Source organism: Aethalodelphis obliquidens, unplaced genomic scaffold, assembly GCF_003676395.1.
Source record: "Aethalodelphis obliquidens isolate GAN/ISIS:26980383/991018 unplaced genomic scaffold, ASM367639v1 scaffold22, whole genome shotgun sequence".
NCBI classification, from domain to species: Eukaryota; Metazoa; Chordata; class Mammalia; order Artiodactyla; family Delphinidae; genus Aethalodelphis; species Aethalodelphis obliquidens.
This window is the reverse complement of record NW_020837966.1, coordinates 23,350,343-23,372,642: the sequence shown is the minus strand read 5'-3', so window position 1 is coordinate 23,372,642 and position 22,300 is coordinate 23,350,343. Positions and strand designations below refer to the sequence as shown.

Here is a 22,300-nt window from a genome sequence, read left to right as displayed (position 1 = left end):
AAATATCTTCACCTGTAGATGAATTTGGACATCACACGCTTAGAAATCACAGCTCATAGGACAGCACCTGAAGCAACTAGGGGCCTCTTGTCCAGACAGAAGTTGCAGGTCATATCTGTCATCTGCACCTATATTAAAACTGGTTCAGAAGCAAGACATGGTAGAGACCAAAAAAAAGGGCTAATTATTTCTGGTGTGATCTAGCAGTCTTTTCCAGATAGAAGCAGACCACCTGAAACATTCTTCACTAGTCGTACTGATTTAAAATTGTCTAAAGGATGAGGAAACAATACAGATTGACAGCTATTCTGACCTTAAACGTGATCCATATAGAAAAACTTTTGAGAAATTGGGAGTATGGGAATTTTGCCATCTTTATCATCCCTTTCACCAAGAAAAAAAGACATAAAGCGTTAACAATACACTTAGGGAACCAGATTATTAAAAGAATATAAGAAAAGAGGATAGCAAGGAGAAAGAAGAAAAGAGTGGGTATAACAAGAAAACAGACTAATAGTGAGGAGGAACTAAATCAAATCAAATCATCTATTATATGTTAAATTATATATATTCTATATAATAGTATATTAAATTCTGACAACAATTCATAAATGATTTCAACAAAAATAAGTTCATCTATACAGCCAGAACTCTGATATCATTCTCAGGAGTGAAGAAGATATAAGGGAAATATATGACACAGGGGAAGAACAGCAACAAAAATGTCACTAAAGTATGAAATGTGCAAACACACAAAGTGGCATTAAACCTATAAAAGTAGTGTTCAGGAAGAAAAAAATTCAAGACACATCATTATATGAAAAGCATGTTGTAAATCAAGATGTTTAGTATGATCCCATTAAGAGTTATGTATCTGTGTGTGAGAACTTGTGTGTATATGTATGTATGTGTGTGTTCACATAAATTATTAAATTAAGAAACCTAAGAATGTATATAGTGGTTTTCTCAGGGTAAGGAGAAGGAATACCATAGGTTTTCACTCTCTGCATAATGTGTTTTGCCATATTAGAGTTTTTAATTACTATGTAATACTTGTGTAAATGGGAAAAAGAAGCAACGGGATGAAAATAGTATCAGGAAAGCTAAACACTAGAATGAAGCAGTGTTTTTACAACTTATAAGTTTTTATGACTTATAAAAAATATGATGGATAATATTTTTTATTCTTACTCTGAACCGTTAAGACTGGAGTATTATGTTTTATTCAGAGCACATTAGGAAGCTTGTTAACGTACAGATAGCTAATCCTCCTCCTAGCGATTTGATTTATTAATATCTGAGTAAAATACCATGGAATCTGTTTTCAACACCCTACAAATGTCTCATGGTTGAACTGTAATATTATGTTCAGAGCACCCGCTATTGAAAGGGAATTAAAAATCTCAAGTATATCAAGAGAGAGAGAAGCAAAACATAGCAAAGGCCAGAAGTTAGGACGCCAAAGAAAGTGATAAGAACTTAGATATTGCCCCTTGAGGGGGAAAATGGGAAGAATAATTGAACTGCCTTCATAGGTTGAATTGCTGTCGTGTTCATAAAGGGCGAAACGAAGCCCTCTCCATTGATATCCAGAAGGCAAAAGTAGAACTTGTGGCTGTTGAAGGTTACAGAATGCTGTTTGACTGTATTAAGATACAGTGAAGACCAGTCCAAACTTTAGAGCTATACCAGCAGAAGATATATGAGATAACAAGTTTTCTATCATGAGAGGTGACCAAGCAGAGAATGGATGAGCATTGCTTGAGGTATTGCAAAAAAGATTAATTTTTGCAGTGGATGGGAGGTTAAACCTGTGTTTCTATGAATGGTCTACTCCACCCTCAACATTGCTTCGACTTTTCTAATACTCTGTGCTTTTAGAAAAACTATGCATATATACAAGTCGCTTTTTATTTTTTAAAATATACTTTGACATTCTTGTCCTGTTTCCGGGTATTGAATCTTTGTTTTATTTTTCAAGTCCCTACTGGGGTCTTCTATCATTTCATATGGTCTCTTGCTTCTGAGTTTCTTTACTGATGTCCTTTGCTGTCTCACTTCTGAGCCTGTTGCTGTGTCTTTACCAAAGAGATGCTCAAAGGGTTTTGTTTGAAACTGGAGAGCCATCTAGATAGCAAAATTTTCTTCGGTATAAAGAGGAGGAAAAAATGTAATTCAGATTTCCCTGTTGTCAGTGACTCCTCATCTTTCGAACCTTCTATGGAATAAAGACAAATCTTGAGCAAATTCCCAGGGCTGTGTTCAGCTTAGGGATCTTTCATCAATACCTCTGTGGGGAGAAAAATAAGCTCTAGCTCTCCGAAATCCAAGGTAACCCCTTTCACTTTGCAGAAATTACAGATTGCCTCTAGTGTCCAAGAAATCTTTGTATTCTTTACCCTGTAATCTTGGGGCCAGAGACTAATTTTCATCTCTCCCTTGCTGAATTCATTTTTACCTTGGCTGCTAAAACTTTTCGATCTGTTCCTACATGTGGTGTATCCTTCTTCAATTGTGGAATATTTAGAAGCTGCTCAAAGAATGTGGTTCAGAAATAAGGAGGATTACCTAAGGAATAATTTTTTTAAAAAGCTAAGAAGCACTTTTATGTCATACCTGTTTCATCATTCCCACAGTTTGTTTTGTGAGGCTAATTGGCTATTGCTAATATGCCTGTCATATATATAGGGGAGGGTACTGGAGCTAGGGGTATAAAAGTAATTTCCCAAAATCATACTGTTAACATGTAGAAAGGGGCAGAACTTGAACCTACATCCTTCTAATGTCAAACCCTTTGTTCGTTCCCTAATACCACCTTTCTTCTTTTCTGTGTATCTACAACTGATCCTTTTTTCTATGTCAGTATGCTCTTCCTGGCTATTCTTCCTTGGCTTCAGACTTCCAAAACCCCAGCTCCCTGCATACCTGAACCTACTCACATCTAGGACAATTGTTCCTCACCACGCATTCCCTCCCATATCAGTACTGCCTGTCCTGGATTCAGTTTCCTCAGAATGTTGTAGAATAAATGATTAACCCGCTATTCTAAATTACTCCAGTGTTCTTATAGCTACTAATAGCAGGGAATAGAACACATTTGCAAAACCTGTAATAAGTAATCCTTCTCTCCAAAAACTCCTCTCTGGAGAAGAGATTTTAAAACTTCTGTGAGCATCAGAATCACCTGGAGGACTTAGTAAAATGCCAGCTGCTGGGCTCCACTCTCTGAGTTTCTCATTCAGTATGTCTGGGGTGGAGCCAGAGAATTTGCATTGCTAACAAATTCCCACGGGGTGCTGACACTGGGCAAAGTCTGCTTTGAAAATAACTGCTATTAATGGTAAATCTCAGTGTCCTCTGCGTGATCACACTAGGAAGGATTTGATAGAACAGTGGTCACCTTGTATATTTGCCTTTGGGTGGTGTGTAGGAGGCTGGAGAAAAGGATGTACATCAGTTCATAGATTCATGGAATGTCTGGGATGGGAGGGACCTGAGATTTCTTCCAGCCCAACCTCCTCATTTTACAGGCGAATAAGCAGAAAGGAAGATTGCAGTAGCTCTGAGACTAGAATCCAGGTGTCTTTTGTGCCCCTCTGTGAACTGGTGAAGATGTAAGGCTGCAAGCCCTTCCTGTCACTGTTATTTTTCATCCTGCCCTGCTCCCTTCTCCCCTTAGGCTGACTCTTCCAGTTCATCCAAGCAGCCAGCCTGCAGTGGGGGCTTTTATCTATTTTGTTCCATTATCAGCCACTGCCATGCTTAATTTGTATATTTTTTTTAATGGGGAAAGAAGAAAAATACCTTGCAAATTAGAAGCTTAAAATCTTTCCCATTTGGCTTTTCTTAATTAAATGTATAATTCATGAGCCACTTAAGTTGAAACCATTGAATTTTTAAATATTTTCTCTACCATCTATGGCATTTATCTGTTATTGATGATTGTGATGTATTCTCCCTATGATGATTCAGCAGGAACGCTAGAACTGAATGATAATAGGTCCTCCCTGAACCATTGTCTGTAGTTTCACATTGACACCATCCTCTACAATTATTATTAGAAATGGAAGATCTGCAGTAAGCAATTAAAGACTATCTGCTGCTCTGTCAAGCATACAACAAATCCTGCTTTCCCCAGAGCATGAATATGTTATAACATCTTTTACAGCCCTATATCTTGTACTGTGATATGTAAAATACAAAGACAAAAGTTATATGCAAGTATACCCATTATATGGGATGCAATTTTTATTAGAGGGGAAGCACCTCATGTGAAAGAGACCAGGAAAAATAAACACTGACACTGAGAACTTCTGTTGGCCCTGTAGAAAGGATCTCAAAATTGGTAGCATGTTTCTTGAGGCAGAAAATAAATGAGTAGAAAACAGAATTTGAAGCAGAGTGCTCAGATTTAGTGGCTAAATCCTTTTTTGGAAAATTCCAGTATGCGTATAATTTACTGCAAACATTGTGTAGTGCTACAGGGTAAAATGTGACTGGCTCTTAGGTGGTTATGCCAGCTCAGTGGTAAAGACCTAATCCAAGAAGAATAATTCCTATTCTGGGTTGAGGTCACTGATATTGGTGCTGAGCAAGTTTATGATGCAAGCCAGAAAACTGCCCCAACACCTTTATAACCACTCCTATTTGAGCTCGCATTTGTTCCATAATTACTTCTTGACCACCTAGATTTTATTCAATACCTTTTGATCTACAGCACGTCCTGTTTGGAATCACGGAGATCGCTGCCTTTGTGGCCTACAGACAATCACTAAGTAAAGGCCCTCAGAGTTCCTATGATTCCTAGGTTCCAGTGAATTCTAGGACAGCATCTGTACTGGCAAATCCTTTCTGAAGAAGGAATTAAAACCTAGCCAGCTTCTGAATAAACTTCAGGGAATCCTCCAATTCTAAGGAAGCCTGGGCAAGTCATGGGGAATAATACACAAGGATTAGACTTCCTCTTTCCTCTTCAATTTCCATCCTCAAGGGTGAGCTTAATAGAGTGAATGTAAGAGATGGGCTAAACGAGTGCTTCTCAACCAAGGGTGATTTTGCCCACCTGGGGATATTTGTCAATGTCTAGAGCCATTTTTCATACTCACAATTGGGAGAGGGGGGTGCTGCTGGCATCAAGTGGGTACAGGCCAGAGGTGCTGCTAAACATGTTAACAATGCACAGGACAAACCCTATAACACAGAATTATCTCATCCTAAATTGTCAGTAGTACTGATATTGAAAAACCCTGGGCTATTCAGATGGTAACAGGCTGTAACATGAGTTCCGTTCAATGTGCTGAAAAGTAAGGAAAACATTCTTCCTGGGAATAAATGAGATTCTGAATGTGGAGAGAGGGGGTGTGCAGCAAGGGACCTAGAATAAACTGGATTTTTGGTCCTACATGCAGTGGGAGAGCCATAATCTTTCTGGTTCTCGTACTCTACACTAATTTTAGGAAAATCAATCCACCTCTCTGGATGGTGTTTACATATTCTCCAATAGAGTTCAGAACACTTGCTATCTCTGTATACTTTATGCAGTAATTATTAAGTGTCTGCTGTGGCCAGGTTATGCCTGACAAAATTAAGCAGTAGAATAGATACAGTGGTATTTAGATAGGATCCCTTGAACTCCAGAGACATGATCTTGGCCAAGTTAACAGTAACCTCTTTAACACAGTTACTCAATTTGTAAATTGGAGAAATTTTTCTTGAAAGTGTTACCTGAGTCGAGGTATGCCAGATGCTGAGCTAAACGCCCAGTGTATAGTCGGCACTCATTATCTTTCCAATCATATGGTGTTAAATACTATTTACATATGATAACTTCCAAATTTGGTTCTTCAAACCTTTCTTCCTAGATACATCAATTCAGCTGTGTACTTGAAATTTTCGCTCTGAAGTTAGATATTTGAAAATTAACGTGTATTATAATAAATTCCTGATTTCCCCCATCCCAAAACCTGCTCCCCCTTTATTGGCCTCATCCCTGTACGTGGAACGGCATTCTTCCAGCTGCTCTGCCTAAAGACCTTGGAGTTATCTTTTACTCCCCTCTTTTTCTTACAATCTACATTTAATCTTTCAGGAAGTTATTTCAGCTATACCCTCTAAATATATCCTGAATATGGCAACTTATCCACCTGTCCACTGCTATCATCCTGGTTTAAGCCACCATTAACCCTAACCTGAATCACTGTAATCACCTTTTAACTGCTTATATTGTTACCCCTTGATGGTCTGTTCTCCAGAAAAAACTATTAAAACTGAAAGAGAAAGCATGTCTTTCTTCTGCTCACTATCATGCAATGCGTTCTAATCTCACTCACAGGAAACTCCAAAGGCTGTAAAATATCTTGAAAGTAGTGCTTCCACCCTCATCCACTCTCCTGTTTGCTCACCCTTCGTCATCCACACGGGCCTCACTACTGTTCTTCCAACATGCCAGACACAGTCCTACCACAGGTCCGTTGCACATGCTGCTCCTACTCCCCAAACTGCCTTTTCTCAGTGTCTCACTCACTCCTTTAGTTCTCTTCGCAAATGTCAATGAAGGCTTCTTTGACCTCTGAGTAGACAACAGCCACACCCATCATTCCATATCCCCTTTATTTTTCTCCCTAGCTTTTATCACCATCTGCCATACTTATATTTTTTATTATATTTGTTTACGGTTAAGATTCATGGAGTGAAGGACTTTGTTGCTTTGTTCTCCACCATATCCCTAAAACTCAGTAAAATGAGTGGCACTTAGTAAGTACACAATAAATATTTGCTGAGCGAATATATAATAGAAGGTCAATAATGATGGTTATCATCACTATTATTATTATTATGCTAACGAGCAGCTGTTGGGCCTATCTGCCTAAATATTTTACACATTCAAGCAACATTCAAAAGTAATATTGTCACTGCCAATTTGGCCTACCCACTAAGACAACACCAGTGTAATTTACTCCAGAAACAGGAAAAAAAACAACAAACTAATTGGGAAGAAGGAGATATGAAAGTTTAGCACGTTTTCTCAATAGTTATCCTCTTTATTCTCTAACACAATTTTGAGTCTTGCTGGGAACGATTGTCAATTTAAGTTGAATTGTCAACATTTTTATTGACTCAAATACAAATGCTGGGCTCAAACAATAGTGCTATCTTTCTACTACAGACATAGATTCTCCAAAGTACTGGCATAAATTCAATTGTTCTACAAACCTAAAAGTTGTATCTGAGGAGAGAATGGAACATTTCCTCTAAAACAAATTTTAAACCTACGATATTTATGAGCCCAGGATTGAGTTTTATATTCAGACAATAAAGGGAAAGAATGTGCTTTACTTTCAATATGGTGGAACTATTATTTCACAGTGAAGGTGATTTTAATTGTTTTAGACAACATGTATCATTTCTACACTGTCATTTTTAAACAAAATTTCACGTGAGGCCAGGCTCATTCACTGTACTCATGAAGATCTATTGACTGCTTATTTTCATATTCATCCAATAGCTTTGGCTTCAAGCGTTTTACGTTCATTTCAAAAATTTAGAGGAAACTCTGCTTTTAGTCCTTTTGCAGATGACTTATGCAAAATCATTGTTACAAGTGACTGAGGCTCTTAACAAAAGCTCACTCTTGAGGTGAGTGAGAACTCAAGGTGCAACGACCTCTCTGAATAACAGTTCAAAGTCCACCTCAAGGCTGTGACCCCTCCCCCACATGAATTAGTAAAATAAATATTCTATTGGTTCTTTCCCTCACATGAACCTGTGTTTAGAGGAATGACCTTAGAACCCTCCAGAGACATAGTGGAGGAAAGAAAAGGGTTTTATTTAGCTGACTCTCCAAATTTTAGTTCTGCCAAGCACCAAGAAGCTAAGTAGGAGAATTGTATTTTTCTGAGACAGTTATACAAATTAAGGATAAGAACTATAATAGATAATGGAAGGAACTGTTAGATATTGTATCAAGATAAGGGAAGTCATGGACGACCAATAGTGGTTAGGAGAAGAAGTGAGGTCTAATGGGAAATGAAATGTTTCAGTCCGATGTGTTCTTTCCACCAAATCTTCAGTACAACTTACATTTCTCTGAAATATTTTGGAGTTATATATTTTTCAGGAGGATGGAAAGGAGGGATGAGTCTGCTTCTGCCAGCATGGATTCAGTCATATTCATGGAGCTTATCTCTAGTTAGGAAGTAGGATTAAGGAAGAAAATACACTTTTCTCCTCGGAGTATAGGGAATGGTTACTGTTTTGTTTCCAAATCTCACATTTCTAAGGGGTACAGCAGAATGTGCCAGTTTTGTGTTCTGGCATTATTGCCTAGGTTGCTTTTCTTTTCCACTGTGGGTACGTTTCTCCTAGAATAACCTTTATCTATAAATCGCCCCTTCCGAGATGAGTAGCACATCTGCAGTTGTGGTTGCCCTAAAAATTGTGTAGGAAGCATCCACAAGAATGCCTACTCTGGATTCAGATCTCCTTTGGTTTTTTGAAAGAAAGGATATCCATATAACAGCACCTGTTCAGTTTGGTTTATGCCAGTTACTTTATTTCATTGAGTTGTGACCAGTCATTTCTGTGGGAAATCTGTTTACACACATTTTTTCTTTTGTTTTGTTCCTGGAGCTATTCTTTGCTGGGTAAATTTATAGGATTCAGCCTAGTTGATAATTTTTCCTAGTCTCCTGTAGGTGTTTTTTTGTTTTTTTTTTTAATATTATAAAACACACTGAAATGTATTTGATAGGCCTTGTTAAGAAAAGAATTTGCAAGTTTTTTGTGAATACACTAGAGAGAAAGCACAAAGAATTCAGGATGTTCTGATAATATAACGTTTAATATGATTTCTCCCTTGTTACTGAGCAACTTGAGGGATTCACTGCTGCTGACCAGGTACATAGAGAAAGGCAACATAACCAAATTGTCCAAAAAATGATGTAAAAATTTCAGCCCTAATGGTCTTCTATCGCTATGGAATCTGTAGCACTTTTCTTTATGAGAAGCTTTATTGATATCTACAGTGTATCTTTGCTTTTCACACACCGGATGTAAAAGTAATTTGGCCATGCCAACATTTGCTCTATCCTGCCCTGCTAACCTCATCTGCCCAAATTAGTATATTTCGAAGGCATGTTTTTCTGACTGCCAAGTGTGCAAGTAAATATGGAGCCTTTAGAGAGATGGAAATAAGTGAAGGCAAAATTTTTGGAAAGTTTATTATGGTTGACAAAATTCTAAAATAACTGCCATTGACCCCTGCCCACCATCTGAGTATGATGGGATTAATGAATATGGTGAGATGTCACTTTCATGATTACGTTAGATTAGATGGCACAGTTGACTTGGAAAAAGTGACTTTATCTTTAGTGGAGCTGACCTGTTCAGGTGAGCGCTTACTGGGATGGGATGCTTCTTGGCTAGAGAGATTTGAAGTATTAGAGGGAACTGATGCAAAGGAGGTTCTGAAAACGGAGAGGCATGTGGCAAGCAGTGTGGGCAGCTTCTAGAAGATGAGAGTGCTCTTGACAGCTGGCTGAAAAGGAAACGGGGATCTCAGACCTACAACGTACGGAGCTGAATTCAGGCAATTGCCTGAATGAGCTTAGAAGTGGGTTCTTCCTCAGACTCTCCAGAAAAGAAGTCATCTGGTTATGACACTGATCATAGATACACACGAAATCTAAGGACAAATTACAAAGACAGACAAAGATAGACCATGTCTGTCTCTAGAGTCAGCCCACTTTAAACCAGCTGTCCATTAATCCAATTTAAAGGTTATCTGATGAATATATTTCTCTTCTTTCTTGAGGTCTTTCCTGGTACAATTCACCTTCACAAGAAGGTGAGGCAGGAAAAAGAAGAATAAAGAATTGTTTTAATGAACCAGTTAAAGACACTCTCAGGGCTCTTAGCAGACCTGAAGGTGTAAGATTCTTGAAACTAATAAACAACTTGAGGTTTAAGAATTAACTATAGAGTCTTCTATCTGTGGGCATTTTTTGAAGTCAGAAAGTCCTGGGTTGGAATCTTGCCTTTATTTACTAACTGAAAACCGATTTACTTAGTCTGAGTCTCAATTTCCTCATTTTAAAATTATTATTATTAACGTATATGTATAGCTGATTCACTTTGGTATAAAGCAGAAACTAACACACCATTGTAAAGCAATTATACTCCAATAAAGATGTTAAATAGATAAATAAATAAAATAAAAATTAAAAAAATATTGGAATAGTGGGAATGAGAAAATAAATGGAAGGTCTTATAGTGCTTGCTGATGGTAACAACTCAACAACTGGTAGCTCTTATTACTGTTATTAATACTTTATTGAATTAATTTAATGAATTAATTACTTTATTAATACTTCAATGAATGAATGACTATTTGTATAATTGGAGCAAAAGGTATCTGTTAATATTCCCCTCAGTTTTGATCTGAGAGAGCAATAAACAACAAAAGAACAGTATTCCAGCATTCCTTCCTTTGTAGAGATGAGGAAGCCATGACTCTCAGGAAGGAAATTCTTGTAATACCTAGATGAAGTCAGTATTGACAAATACCTTTGGAATCCTGCTAAAATATTTCATATTACATAATCGAATTTGTTATCAGGCAAGTTTGTCATAATTTGCATGCAACAGGGATGCATTATTCAGTTATGACGATCTTAATTTAAGGCAGGTTTTGTATATCTGTTATTTAGTCTTATGGCATTAAGCAGAAAGACACTGTTATAATGAAGGACTTATACGCTTTAAAAGATCAACATATACTTCTTCATTGGTAGGTGGCAAGGTGACAAGGGAAAGCTTCTCCTAGTTGATGGCCTTTTTAAAATATATGACACTCATTTAGAAGTATTCTGCATGTCTGTTATTCTTATTTAGAGTAAACAAATGTAAAAATAATCTTCGATTCTGTCAAGTCTCTTTGACCAATCTCAGAGTATAAAATGACACAGACTGACAGCACAAACGAACATGATTTGCATGTCTTGTCATCTTAGATTATGGTACTGGAAAATAATTTTCCTATTATTAAAAAACAAACATCAAAAAAAAATCACATTTTTGTGTGCTTTTATTTTATCTCAGCATTGAAAGTTTTGTAACTCTTCCCTAATATTTCAGGTGAGCATAGTGACATACCAGTCTGTAATAATATTGAATAAAAGTATTGTTAACTTCCAGTTCATTTTTTTTTCTTTCTTTTTATGTCAGCATTTCACAAGGTTGTATAAAAATGAAAGTAATGGTAAAAATATTTTCAACTTTTTAAAGGATCATAAAAAAGATTTGGTTTAATATTAGAAGAAAAGTTGCTTTCATTTTATTTTTAAATATTTGTCTGTGTGTTTCCAAAACTCCTCCCATTCCAAAGTGGAGATCAACTATAACAGAGGCAGTGGTGGTAAAGAGCTGCCCAGGGTCTGGGACCCAGTTTGCCTGGATTTGAAGCTTCGCTTCACTGCCTACCAGCTGCATGACATTGGACCAAGTACTTAACCTCTCTGTACCTTAGTGTTCTCATCTGTAAAATAATAATCATTATAGTATCTCCCTCGAGTAGTAGTTGTTGTACAGAGTTAAAAAGTTAATACATGTAAAGTATTTAGGTGTGTACTATGTAAGCACTTGCTATTGTTATTAAGCTAACTACAATATAGTCAGTATGGTATCGGATTATACTAAATGAAATGACTTTATGGATATTTTTACACTGAATCCTCGCAGGATCACAGTTGGTTGAGAATCTACCAAATTGTACCAAACCGTACAGAATTTGAGAAAATGCAGCCCCAAGGGCTTGCAGATCAGTGGGTGGTTTAGATCCCTGGCAACAGGTTAATTCACTGGCTAATCCAGATTCTTCCAAAGTAAAGAGTGGCATTTATTGCTTGATTTTCACCATTGCTACGAGATATTCTGATTCAGAGCCATCCAACATTTGCTTCCAATTAGGGGGTAACTTTCCTCTTCCAATAATTAAGGTGAGGTCACCAGAATGAGTGTTGGCATTCACTTCTCCATAGAGCCCGATAATAAAAATAAAATTACAATCTTAGCTTTCTTTTTTAAATAAAACACTAGCCATTAAACTAATTGATTTACATTCATTTAACATTCACAACAGTACTATAATATAGGTATTAGTGTCTCCACTTTACAGGTGAGGAAACTAAGCCTAAAAAGGTTAAACAAATTGCCCTTTGTCATGCAGGATGACAGGCAGCAGATTAACAGCTGTGGTTGTTTCACTGCAAAGCCCCGTTTCTCACACGTGTGTACAGAGCCATCCTGCGTCTCCTTAAGGGCATACCTGTTGAGTGGCTGATTGAATAAATATCTTTAAAAGAAAAGATTTGGATTAGGACTGTTGGGATGCAGCAAGATGAGTCTGAACCTTCCTGGTCCCTTAAATTTGATGAAGGTCTACCATTGGCTCTAAGAACTGAAGTGCCTATTTTGTTCCCTGAGTGGCCGCCTGAATTGTGTGCCTCAAAATAGCCCCACCATACCTCCAAAGTGTGGCGGTGGACCACAGAGAAGCACCACACCTTGACCTTCTCGGACGGACACTGTGCTTCTTGTTTTGGTTTCAAAGTCTTCAATATCTTGAAAAACAAAGAAAAGCAAGTTTAGAACTCGTTATTTTGCCGAGAAAAATTTTTAGAAGAAAAACTTATTGTTAACAGTAATGAACACTCACACTTGTCTGACCAGAAGTTTTAGTGATGGTCAATTGCTGTGCTCTGGTTATATTTCTCAGAATTTTGTCTTTCCTTCTTTTATTTTAATTCAGTTAAACAGAGTATATGATAAAGACATTTGTTAACAAAACTCACTTTTTGTTTACTTTTATTCTCCCAGGCAACCTGTAGCCCGATAGGAAATCTTTTAAACCCAGCACGTATTTACTTTTCCTTGCCAAGGAAGGTGTGATTTAAAAAAGGTATGTGGCAAATGTGCTGCAGTCTTCTAGCATCTAAGCTTAATGGTAACCGTTTTGATGCGGGGATGAAGTCTGTGAGAAATTAGCATGGAATGTTGTGAGGGACAGAGTTTTATGTGATTGAACCAATGAGAAGAAAGGTATATTTTCTAATTTCTGTTGATTTACTCCTTCACAAAGTAGCTTCACGGTCTTTTATGAAGTGTTGTAATTTCCTACAACACCAAAGAATCATAGATATTCAGTGCTGGAAGACAGCTTACTAGCTATCTTGATAACCTATCCATCTGAGCTGGAAATCATTCAACATTCCTAGAAATGGTCACCCAGCCTTCAGGAAAGGCTAATGTCTGAACCTTAGTTTCTTCACCTGTAAAATCCCTTTTATTCATTCATTCATTCAATCAGTCATTCAGTGATTTAAAAATTTTGTTTTAAACCCCTACTAAAAGATAGGAAGGGTATTTAAGGGCAGAAGATATATTGGTAAATAAAGCAGACTTGTACCTTGCCCTTATTGTGCTTACTAAAAGGAAAAGTAGAAGGCCAATTAAAAAACGTGTGTGTGTGTGTGTATAAAATATACACATTGCGATAAGTGTCATGAGGTACAGACTGCTAGTTGTCTACCAAAATCTACTCTCCCTTCTTCCATAGTAATAGATTTATAGAACAAATAACTACACTTTTCTAACCAAAAGATACATTTCCTAAACATCTTTGCAGCAAATAGAGTAAGCAGAAACTTCTCACATATTGTGAAACTTACACCTATTATGTTTGAGAGGAAATATCCAAAAAATTTAATGTTCTCCACCTACCCACCCAATATCACTACCATCTAGATGGCCAATGACATGAAAATATTGAAGGTAAAAGACACTAGCCTGGGTGCTTGAGTGACTGCATGGAGCAGAAGCACAGCTGATCTTGACCACCTACTTTGCATTATTATATTAGATATTGGTAAATTTCTATCTTGTTTGAGGTATTTTGGGGGGCAGGAGTATTATAAGTTTAATAACTCTTATATATGCTCTACTTTTAATAATGAAAATATTTGCCCAAGATGGACTCGGCTTCTTCCCACCTAAATCTCTTCCCCTTCCTCTTCAGCAGTCATTAGCCTTACATCTGATTAGGATCTAGAGTGCCTTGTACATTACATTTCTTCTAGAGGATTTTTAAACAAATATTCCCTCTTTCTTCTTTGGCCATAGAAAGACTAAATCAGCCTACATATGTTGGTACCATTGATGTGAATTATTGCCCTGACTTGGGTTTGCATCATTTTACATGTGACTCATTAAGAATCAGGCTAACAAACTGAATTTAAAACCAAAAATCAATATATTGATTGTTTCTATTTCGAGCAGTAATAACAGGTGAGGATTTTAAGGGGGTTTTTTCCTTAATATTATCATTGAAAGTTCCCATTAAATTGTCATGACATTTTAATGGTCATGAAAACAAAAACTGTCACAAAGGAGTAGTGAGAAATTGAATGAGTGTATGAAATTAACAAGCTTTCGAATAAATTCCGTGTGTCACATTGTCAGTGTTCCACGCTCACAGTAACATCAGTCATGTTTTCAGTTAATCAGAAGCCATTATAACACACTGTTGATAAGACTATGGGTACTTTAATATATTCTGTGTTCACTTCCACTTAAATAGTATCCACTTGTAACATAATTTCTCCATGCCTTATGATTACAATGGGGTTTCTATTAGCTGACATGAAAGGAAATCAACCTCTTTCAGAAGTCACCCAAGCTCTGTTAGCAATCAAAACACAGTCATTTGAAAATAATACTAGTTCACAGGTTTTAATTAATAATTCAGATTTTAAAACTGTTTAATAGCACACAGATCATAGACATGATCTAGTTTTGCTTTATCTAAATTAAGTGAATTTAAGTACCATTTCATGTGAATGTACTTTGAACAAGATCTGTTTTAAGTATCCAACCTGTATTTCAAGTACCTTTCTGCTAACCAGAAACATAATTCAGATTATTTTGAAGCAAGGTTCACTGAAGGTAGCCATACATGCATTCAGTGAAATTTTCTTTGCTCTGTAAGACCTTTAAAAACTCCAGATTTATTCTTCTTTAAGGAGAGGCCAGAGAGAACCACCTTTTCCTATTTTTGTCCTATCCATTTTTTGCTTAAGAGAAAAATAGCTTAGTATGAGTCGTTCCCTGAGTCTCAAATTCTATAATATTTGGAGAAATTCCCATAAACCAGAAAGGTGACCTGCCCAGGATGTCCTTGTGCCCAAGGTACAAGTCCTGCCGTGCTGGTTGCTATTAAAGACCCCAGTTGTCGAGGTTGCTCTCATTAAGCCATTCTGATGACCAGGGCTTATTGGATCCTGTGGTTTTATTGCTGGTTTTGGAGGAAGCATTTGGCAGGAGCATAAGCAAAAATGCATTCACAAACAAGGCTCTGTTCCAAAGGCCAGCAGGAAGTGCCTGAGAATGGCTCATAAAATGAGCTTTAAAGACCATTTGCTCTCTCCTGGAGCAACCAAGGTGCAGCGGAGGGAAAAGGGTCACCAAAATGTATTTAAAATTAAGTCCAAGCAATGCTAAGTATTGCAACGCCTAATTGTAAAGAGAATACATCTTTGCAGCCACCACTTGTAGGAATGAATCTCAGCCCAATTAAAGCGAGAAAACTGTGTATTTGCTGCCAAGGCCTGAGGATCACAATCAGAGGATGTGCTTGGCGGTGCCAGCCCCTGTCACAGAAGGAGGCTAGTGGTTTGCCAACTCTCATAAACTCGGAGGAAGGCTGTGGGTACCCAGAGTTTATTGATCCCGACCAAGAGAACAGCACCTGAAAAGATAGGGATAGGAAAAAATATTCACCACGGAAAGGTCCATGCTTCAAGCAGGACATAGTGTAGTTGAGTTGGCCAAAGTACAAATAATACTATTAATTGGATCTTTCTCTATTTGCTGTGCATGAATTATTTTGTTTTAGTGTTTTAAATCTTCTTTATTTTTCTTTCTTTCTTTCATATATCAAGAATAACTACTAAGTGCCCGACACTCAGTGAAGCAGTTTCATTGAATCTTCATGATGATCCTGGAATATAGTTACCAACGTCACATTCATTTCACAGAGGAGGATACTGAGGTTCAAATAGGATTAGCAACTTACTGAAGACCGTACGGTTTCTATTCATCAAGACAGAACTGAAGAGGAGATAGTCTGGTTCCAGGGCTCACATTCTCAAACACCAGGTTATTCTGCTTTCCAGATGTTGACTGAGGTCTCCCTGCCACTTACAGCATATAAAATGGCATAAACTGCCATTCCGTTTTCAAACAAACACACACAAAAGCTCAATGCCTTTCCACAGGGTTCTGCAGATTGCTGGGTTGGGGTGGGGAGTGCTGTATTGCTAGGTGTTAGAAATAGCTCCCTTTCTAATATCCTTGCTCCTCTGAATCCTTGTTTTTTTTTCCCTTCAGATGTGGTTCTTGATTTACCTCCACTCTTGTGTCCCTGCAAACAAGGAACTTAGCCCCTTATCTTGACCTTCATACATAGATATACCCCCTCAACACACACACACTCACACTTGAAGCACCACCATTATCACACTTTGTGCTGCTGTTGTCAAGCTTATTGATTTAGTAAGATGTGACCCAAACACCTTAAAATCAAATATTAGGTATTTGATTCTTAAAAGTTCTTTTGCTTACGTCTGTTCTCTCTCTCTCTTCTCCAATTTTCCCACTACAGCCCTCTCTTTGAAGAGCAAGGGAGATCAAAATCTTCCCATTTTCCTCTGCAAAAAAGTTCACCTCCCTCCAGCTCCTACTACCAACTCAGAAATTGATGCATCTGCTCTAGTTCACACTGCTTATAGGAAAAGGAAATAAAATTCAATTCCATATATCATGTCTCTAGAGGGCATTTGCTTAACCACCAGGCTTAACTACCTCTCTAGCTAGAGCTTCACCCAAGGCTTAACTGCCTCTCTAACTAGAGTCTGACCCTAGACACAGGCCATATGATCTGCCCTCAGACCAGAGACAGTGCTCGTTTTCTCTCTTTCCACACCTCAAAAGCAACTTCAATTATGTGTTACTTTGAGGACATTAAATCTGATTTTCAGCTCTAAGATTTCTTTTACCCTGCTCCTGGCTTTCCACCAATCAAATTTTGTTTCCCCCCTTTGCAAATCCTTCTGAAGAAGTCTCAGCATTGAGATGTGGTGCTGGAGTAAACAAGACCGAGGAGCATGTGTGTGTGTTCACCTTTGTGATGCAGTTCTCACGTTGGAGGTACGTGTTTTGTTTTCACCTATGGCAAAATATCTTGTTGGAGGAGGAGAAGCTGATACTCTTGCCCAGTGACAGGGAAATGGTGAAAGATACCAAGAATAATTCTCTAGTTCTGCATTAGTCTTGCAGAATTCCCAGATACAGTATATGCAACTTTTGCAATCAAAGTACTCTTTTTGAATCTTAAGACAAGGTAAGGTAATTCTGATTTCATATCTCCATTAATTTTCCCCTTGGAAGAGGACCACTCATGGAGAATACCAAAATTGTTCATGTTACTATTTCCTGTTTCCTGGTGGTTTTGAATAAGCTGAAGTTCTTGGTACTGTAATTAATTTTCCCAGATCTTTATTAAGTGGCATACAAAAATATCTCTACTTAGACCAGTTTCATTTTCCAGCATCATTTTCAAGATGCGATATACTCAGTTACAGAGTTTGTGATATTACTGTGTTTCCTAGCACAACTCAGTAACATAACATGACATAACCTAATAAAGCACAGTGATATTGTCAAATTCTGTAAAAGAGGCAATAGCTAAGTCTTGATACTGGACATAAATTTGGAATGGTAATATGCAAGCAGGAAGTAAAGAGATGTTTTACGAGATTCTGGTGTCAAATCCATTTACAATCCAAGTTAAAATTCCTCCTTTTGTGGTATAAAAGTATTTTTATAAAAATTCATAAATAAATGGAGAGAAGTGAGTCGTTTCTTGGTTTCCTGAGAATAATGAATCCACTGAAAACCATTTTCTTATGGTGTTTAAGAAAATATATATAGGATAATAGTCGGGGGGGGGGATAGGTTTTTTCTATCAGCCCAGCATCAAGGTTTTCAGAGTGAAAAGCATTTAATAAACACAAGTAAACAAATATGAAATAATTGGTCTATTATAATATACATGTAAGACTGGATTTGAAATTCTATAAATGGACTCATTTGTCTGATTAATGGTGGTAAGAACAGTGTCAGCTATGACTTAAAAAAAAGATACAAGTTTTAGGCATGACCTGTCCTCTGTCTTGCTTATTAAGTTTGCATATTCCCTATAGTTAAAACTAAATGAGAGAAGCAGAAGTGAAGGATGGAGTGATGCAACTTTGATAGCATAGGATGGACTGGATGTGAGAGGACTGAAGAGTTCAGATCTTCAGTGTTTCTGGAAAGAAAAGAAGCAGTTTAAGTAGGCATGTAAAGATTAAACAACCCACTAATGAATTCCCGACGAGGTTATTAGTGATAGAATGATCAGACTGTGACCAATGATCAGAACGATTAAGAACACAGGTTTAGGATCAGACTGTGTAGGTTCAAATGTTAGCCTCACCGTGCTAGCTGTTGATACAGGGCAGATTAAATATTCTCTATCTCAGTTTTTGGCTCTTTAAAATGAAGCTACAGGGAATTCCCTGGTGGTCCAGTGGTTAGGACTCCACGCTTTCACTACCATAGGCTGGGTTCAATCCCTGGTCGGGGAACTAAGATCCCGCAAGCCTCGCGGCCTAATTAATTAAAATGAAGCTACCAAGAGCACCTGTCTTAGAGGAATAATCATATAATGTCTTTTAAATGTTTAGAAGATGTTAAGTACTAAATAATAATGTTGGGGACTTTGTATTATTAATGATCTACCTACATATCACCAAAAGGAGGTTGTTTAGAATTTTTAAATAGGTTTCATTTTCTATTTTCATCTCAGTCTGATGATGTAACAAAACATATTTTCTTGAAGTCTGTTTATGGAACTCCCTTTTCTGCTCACCCAGTGGCCAGCCCAAATGCTCAGTGAATAAATGAAAAAAAAAAAGGCCTAAAGTCAAATTTTATTCCAAGCACTGCCACATCACATTTCATTTTACTACAGAGAATGTTTCGCCAACTTGACAGGAGTTATTACATGGAGGGTCATTGAACCTCTCTGCCCAGAAAGCTACACAGCCCAGCTGGAGGCAGACGTAACCTCTTGGCCTGGTGTGTGAGTAGCCAGAAAAATCCTAGGCTGCCCTGCTTCTTCTTGGTCTTGGAGTGTGCCTTTTGGCACCTACTCATTTTCCCATCTCTTGTTCTACAGGGAGGATAGTGCCAGTACCTTTTTAGTCAATTATCTCTAAAGAGATTTCTTAGGGCTATTTGTGCTCCTTGAGATTAATGAATGATACAAATAGTGCTCAAGTGCAAAAAGAGGAGTATCTGGAGTAGGTCAAGTCCTCAGGTGAATAAAGGATGCACTGCAGCATGTGGGAAGATGTGGACTCAGCTGTGTGTGGGGGGGGTGGGGGGGAGAGCAAGGTAGTCTTTTCTCCAGAATAAACATTTGAGGATTTTGCTGAGGAGCCATGAGTGACAGAGAAAATACATTCCATCGTGAACACCAAAGTAGCTAATCCAAAGGACACTGGGGTTTAAATGAATTTCAGTTAAACATTTGAATGCATCAGTTAAGAGCTTGGAGGGTTGCAGTGAAAGGGGTTTCTAGTACAGGGGAAGGGAATTCTTATTTACTGACATACTTCCCAGTTACTGGAACTTTATAAACATCATAACATTTAATCTCCACAGTGACCCTGAGATGTAGCTACTATGACACTATTTTATAATAAATAAACATACCAAAGTTCAGAAAGGTTAAGTAACTTGCCCAAGGCTACACAGCTAGAAGACAGCCAGAAAGGGACTCCTACCTAGCTCTGACTCTGGAAGCATTTTCAGCTCTTCAGGATACCACTCTGGTCATTCCATAGAGGGAGAGGGAAAAAGCAGAGGAAAGGGAGAAGGGGAAAAGAAGAAGGCAAAGCAGAATTTCTTTTTTATCCAACAGTCTTCCTGCCTTTTGGGGAAGAAAGTCCTAGCCTGGTACAAAAGTCTGCACGTTGTAGCAAAAAAGCCAAACTGACCGCTGGCCCCCCCTGAGGTCTGAGGGAGTTTGTCCAGAGCCTCAGCTGTAATTACTTCCTGTCCCAGATCATCAGCAAAGGGGGCTGGAGTATTAGTTTTGGTGGAAATATGGTGAACCTGTGCCCTTTCAGGAACAATCCCACTCTTAACTCCCTTTTGACCCACTTTTGTGATGCTCATTAGAGTAAAAGGGAATGATTTCCTTGAAGTAAGTCTCCAGGATCCTTGATAAGAGGGATTAATGTGAACTTTTACAGCAACCAGAGTCCTTTCTGACAGAGCACATAATAAGCCCTTTTATTCATTGTGATGGTTTAATCAGAATGTTTGATTTCAAAATTTGCAACCTATGTGGAATATAAAAGGTGGAGTTTTCAAGGTAATGGAGCTGAGCCCCTGGCTAAATGTGTTACTACTCCTGTTTATACAAAGAGTGTGAAATGAGAGCACTTTTTCAAACACCTCGCACACACTTACGCTCTGAGTTTACCGGAGTTTTTATCCTACCGACTTCAATTTGCAAGAACTTGCACAACTGGAATTAAGGAGTTGACTTCATGATTGTTGCTAAATACTGGGTTTTGTTGTTGTTGTTTGTTTGTTTGTTTCTATCAAATTGTTTTACTCTGAGCAAGGTCTTTGGAGTCACAGCTACAATCTGCATTTTCTTTGCAGCTTTCACCAGCTCAGCCCTCAGGGAAATTGAGGGTCAGTGATAAGGACTTTTGCATGCATTGTCATTTAGAGACAGAGAGGGAGAAACAGAGAGAGAGAGAGAGAGAGAGAGAGAGAGAAAGAGAGAGAGAGAGAGAGAGCAGAAGCCAGAGCAAGAATGTGCACCTATTTTAAATAAAACCCCATTCTTTTCCCAAGCACTTTCACTTCTATCATCTTTGTAACTGCTTATAGTAACCTTGACAGGTGAACAGGAAAGATACTACCAATGTACAGGATAGGTGTACTTGGTTCTATGGGCAGTGCACTTAAGTGTTATACAAATAAATATTTTTAAATTTTAATTGCTGTGCATTGCATTTTAAAATTTCCTTCTATTTATGATGAATGACACCAATTTTCTAGATACAGTGGTGATAAGTATGTCCTTTTAAACAAATGTACTTACTAAAAAGTCAAAGCAATTTGATTGGGAAAAATAAATAATAGTGTATGTGGTACGTGGATATTTCAGACCCCACAAAAATAATGTGTAGATGCCTGAAGTTTGGGGATGATTTAAGAAAATGGACTGTTTGAACTCCAAAGGATATGGTGGATCAGGAGACAGGACACTTTTGAGAGAACCAGAGTGGTCTGTGTTAGGAATGAGCAGGGATGTGGTTGGGTGGTAGGGGTGGGGGAAGAAATAGAAACAAAAGGAAAATCAACTTACAGAATGCTGAAGGACTTTCAGAAAAAGACAATTCAACTTAAAATGGTTTGTGTTCTTGTGTCAATATACCTTTCCTCCCCCAAACCTCCACAAATGTTTTGATACAAACCAAAAACAATGTGAATATATTTAGCAGTGCTTTATTTGGGGGACAGAACTAAAAGTACCATCCACTCTTGGGTCAAAACCAGGGTGAAGAAAAGAGGGAAAACTGTAAGAGGTAGTGCAGAGACAAAGCTGGAGCTGGAAGCAATGGTCAGAATGAGTATCTGTCTACTGGGATATGCAGGAATCTGGACACTGATTTTCCTACAGAACAGTGAGTAGATTTTATTTAGACTTTAAGAGGCAGAAAGTGCCAGCTGACAGGAGTTTTGTATAAATGAAATTGGTCTGAGTCATAGTACTTGTTTCTGACAAAGTTGAAATTGGTTCTTTCAGTCTCAGCCTCATTCTGCCGAATCTCTCAGGATCCCTTTAAATAGCTGCATCTCATAGACAGGTGCTCGAGAAGTATTGGTTGATTTAATACACTAAAATGATAAGTGATTTGCTTGCATTTCATTATAATTTATTATAAGAATCTCTTAAATGTAGAGTTCGTTCATTAGTTCATGTATTCGTGAAATTATTTATTAACCCTACTCAACTGCAATTGCATGTATGACTTCCTTGTACAAAATGAGTATATGGGCTTGTTTTTGTATTCCCAGTACATAACACAGTGCTGGCACACAGTAGGTACTCAATAAA

At 37.8% G+C, this 22,300-nt stretch overlaps 1 protein-coding gene across 6 annotated transcripts in view; it reads right to left on the bottom strand.

The window, feature by feature from the left end:
- Positions 1-22,300, bottom strand: part of CNTN6 (contactin 6) — a 290,317-nt gene that overhangs the window by 95,794 nt on the left and 172,223 nt on the right. For all 6 annotated transcript variants that reach the window (XM_027121423.1, XM_027121426.1, XM_027121422.1 and 3 more), the window contains one exon: positions 12,522-12,617. In XM_027121423.1, the coding sequence (XP_026977224.1) occupies positions 12,522-12,617 (96 nt within the window). The remainder of the gene's footprint in view (positions 1-12,521; positions 12,618-22,300) is intronic.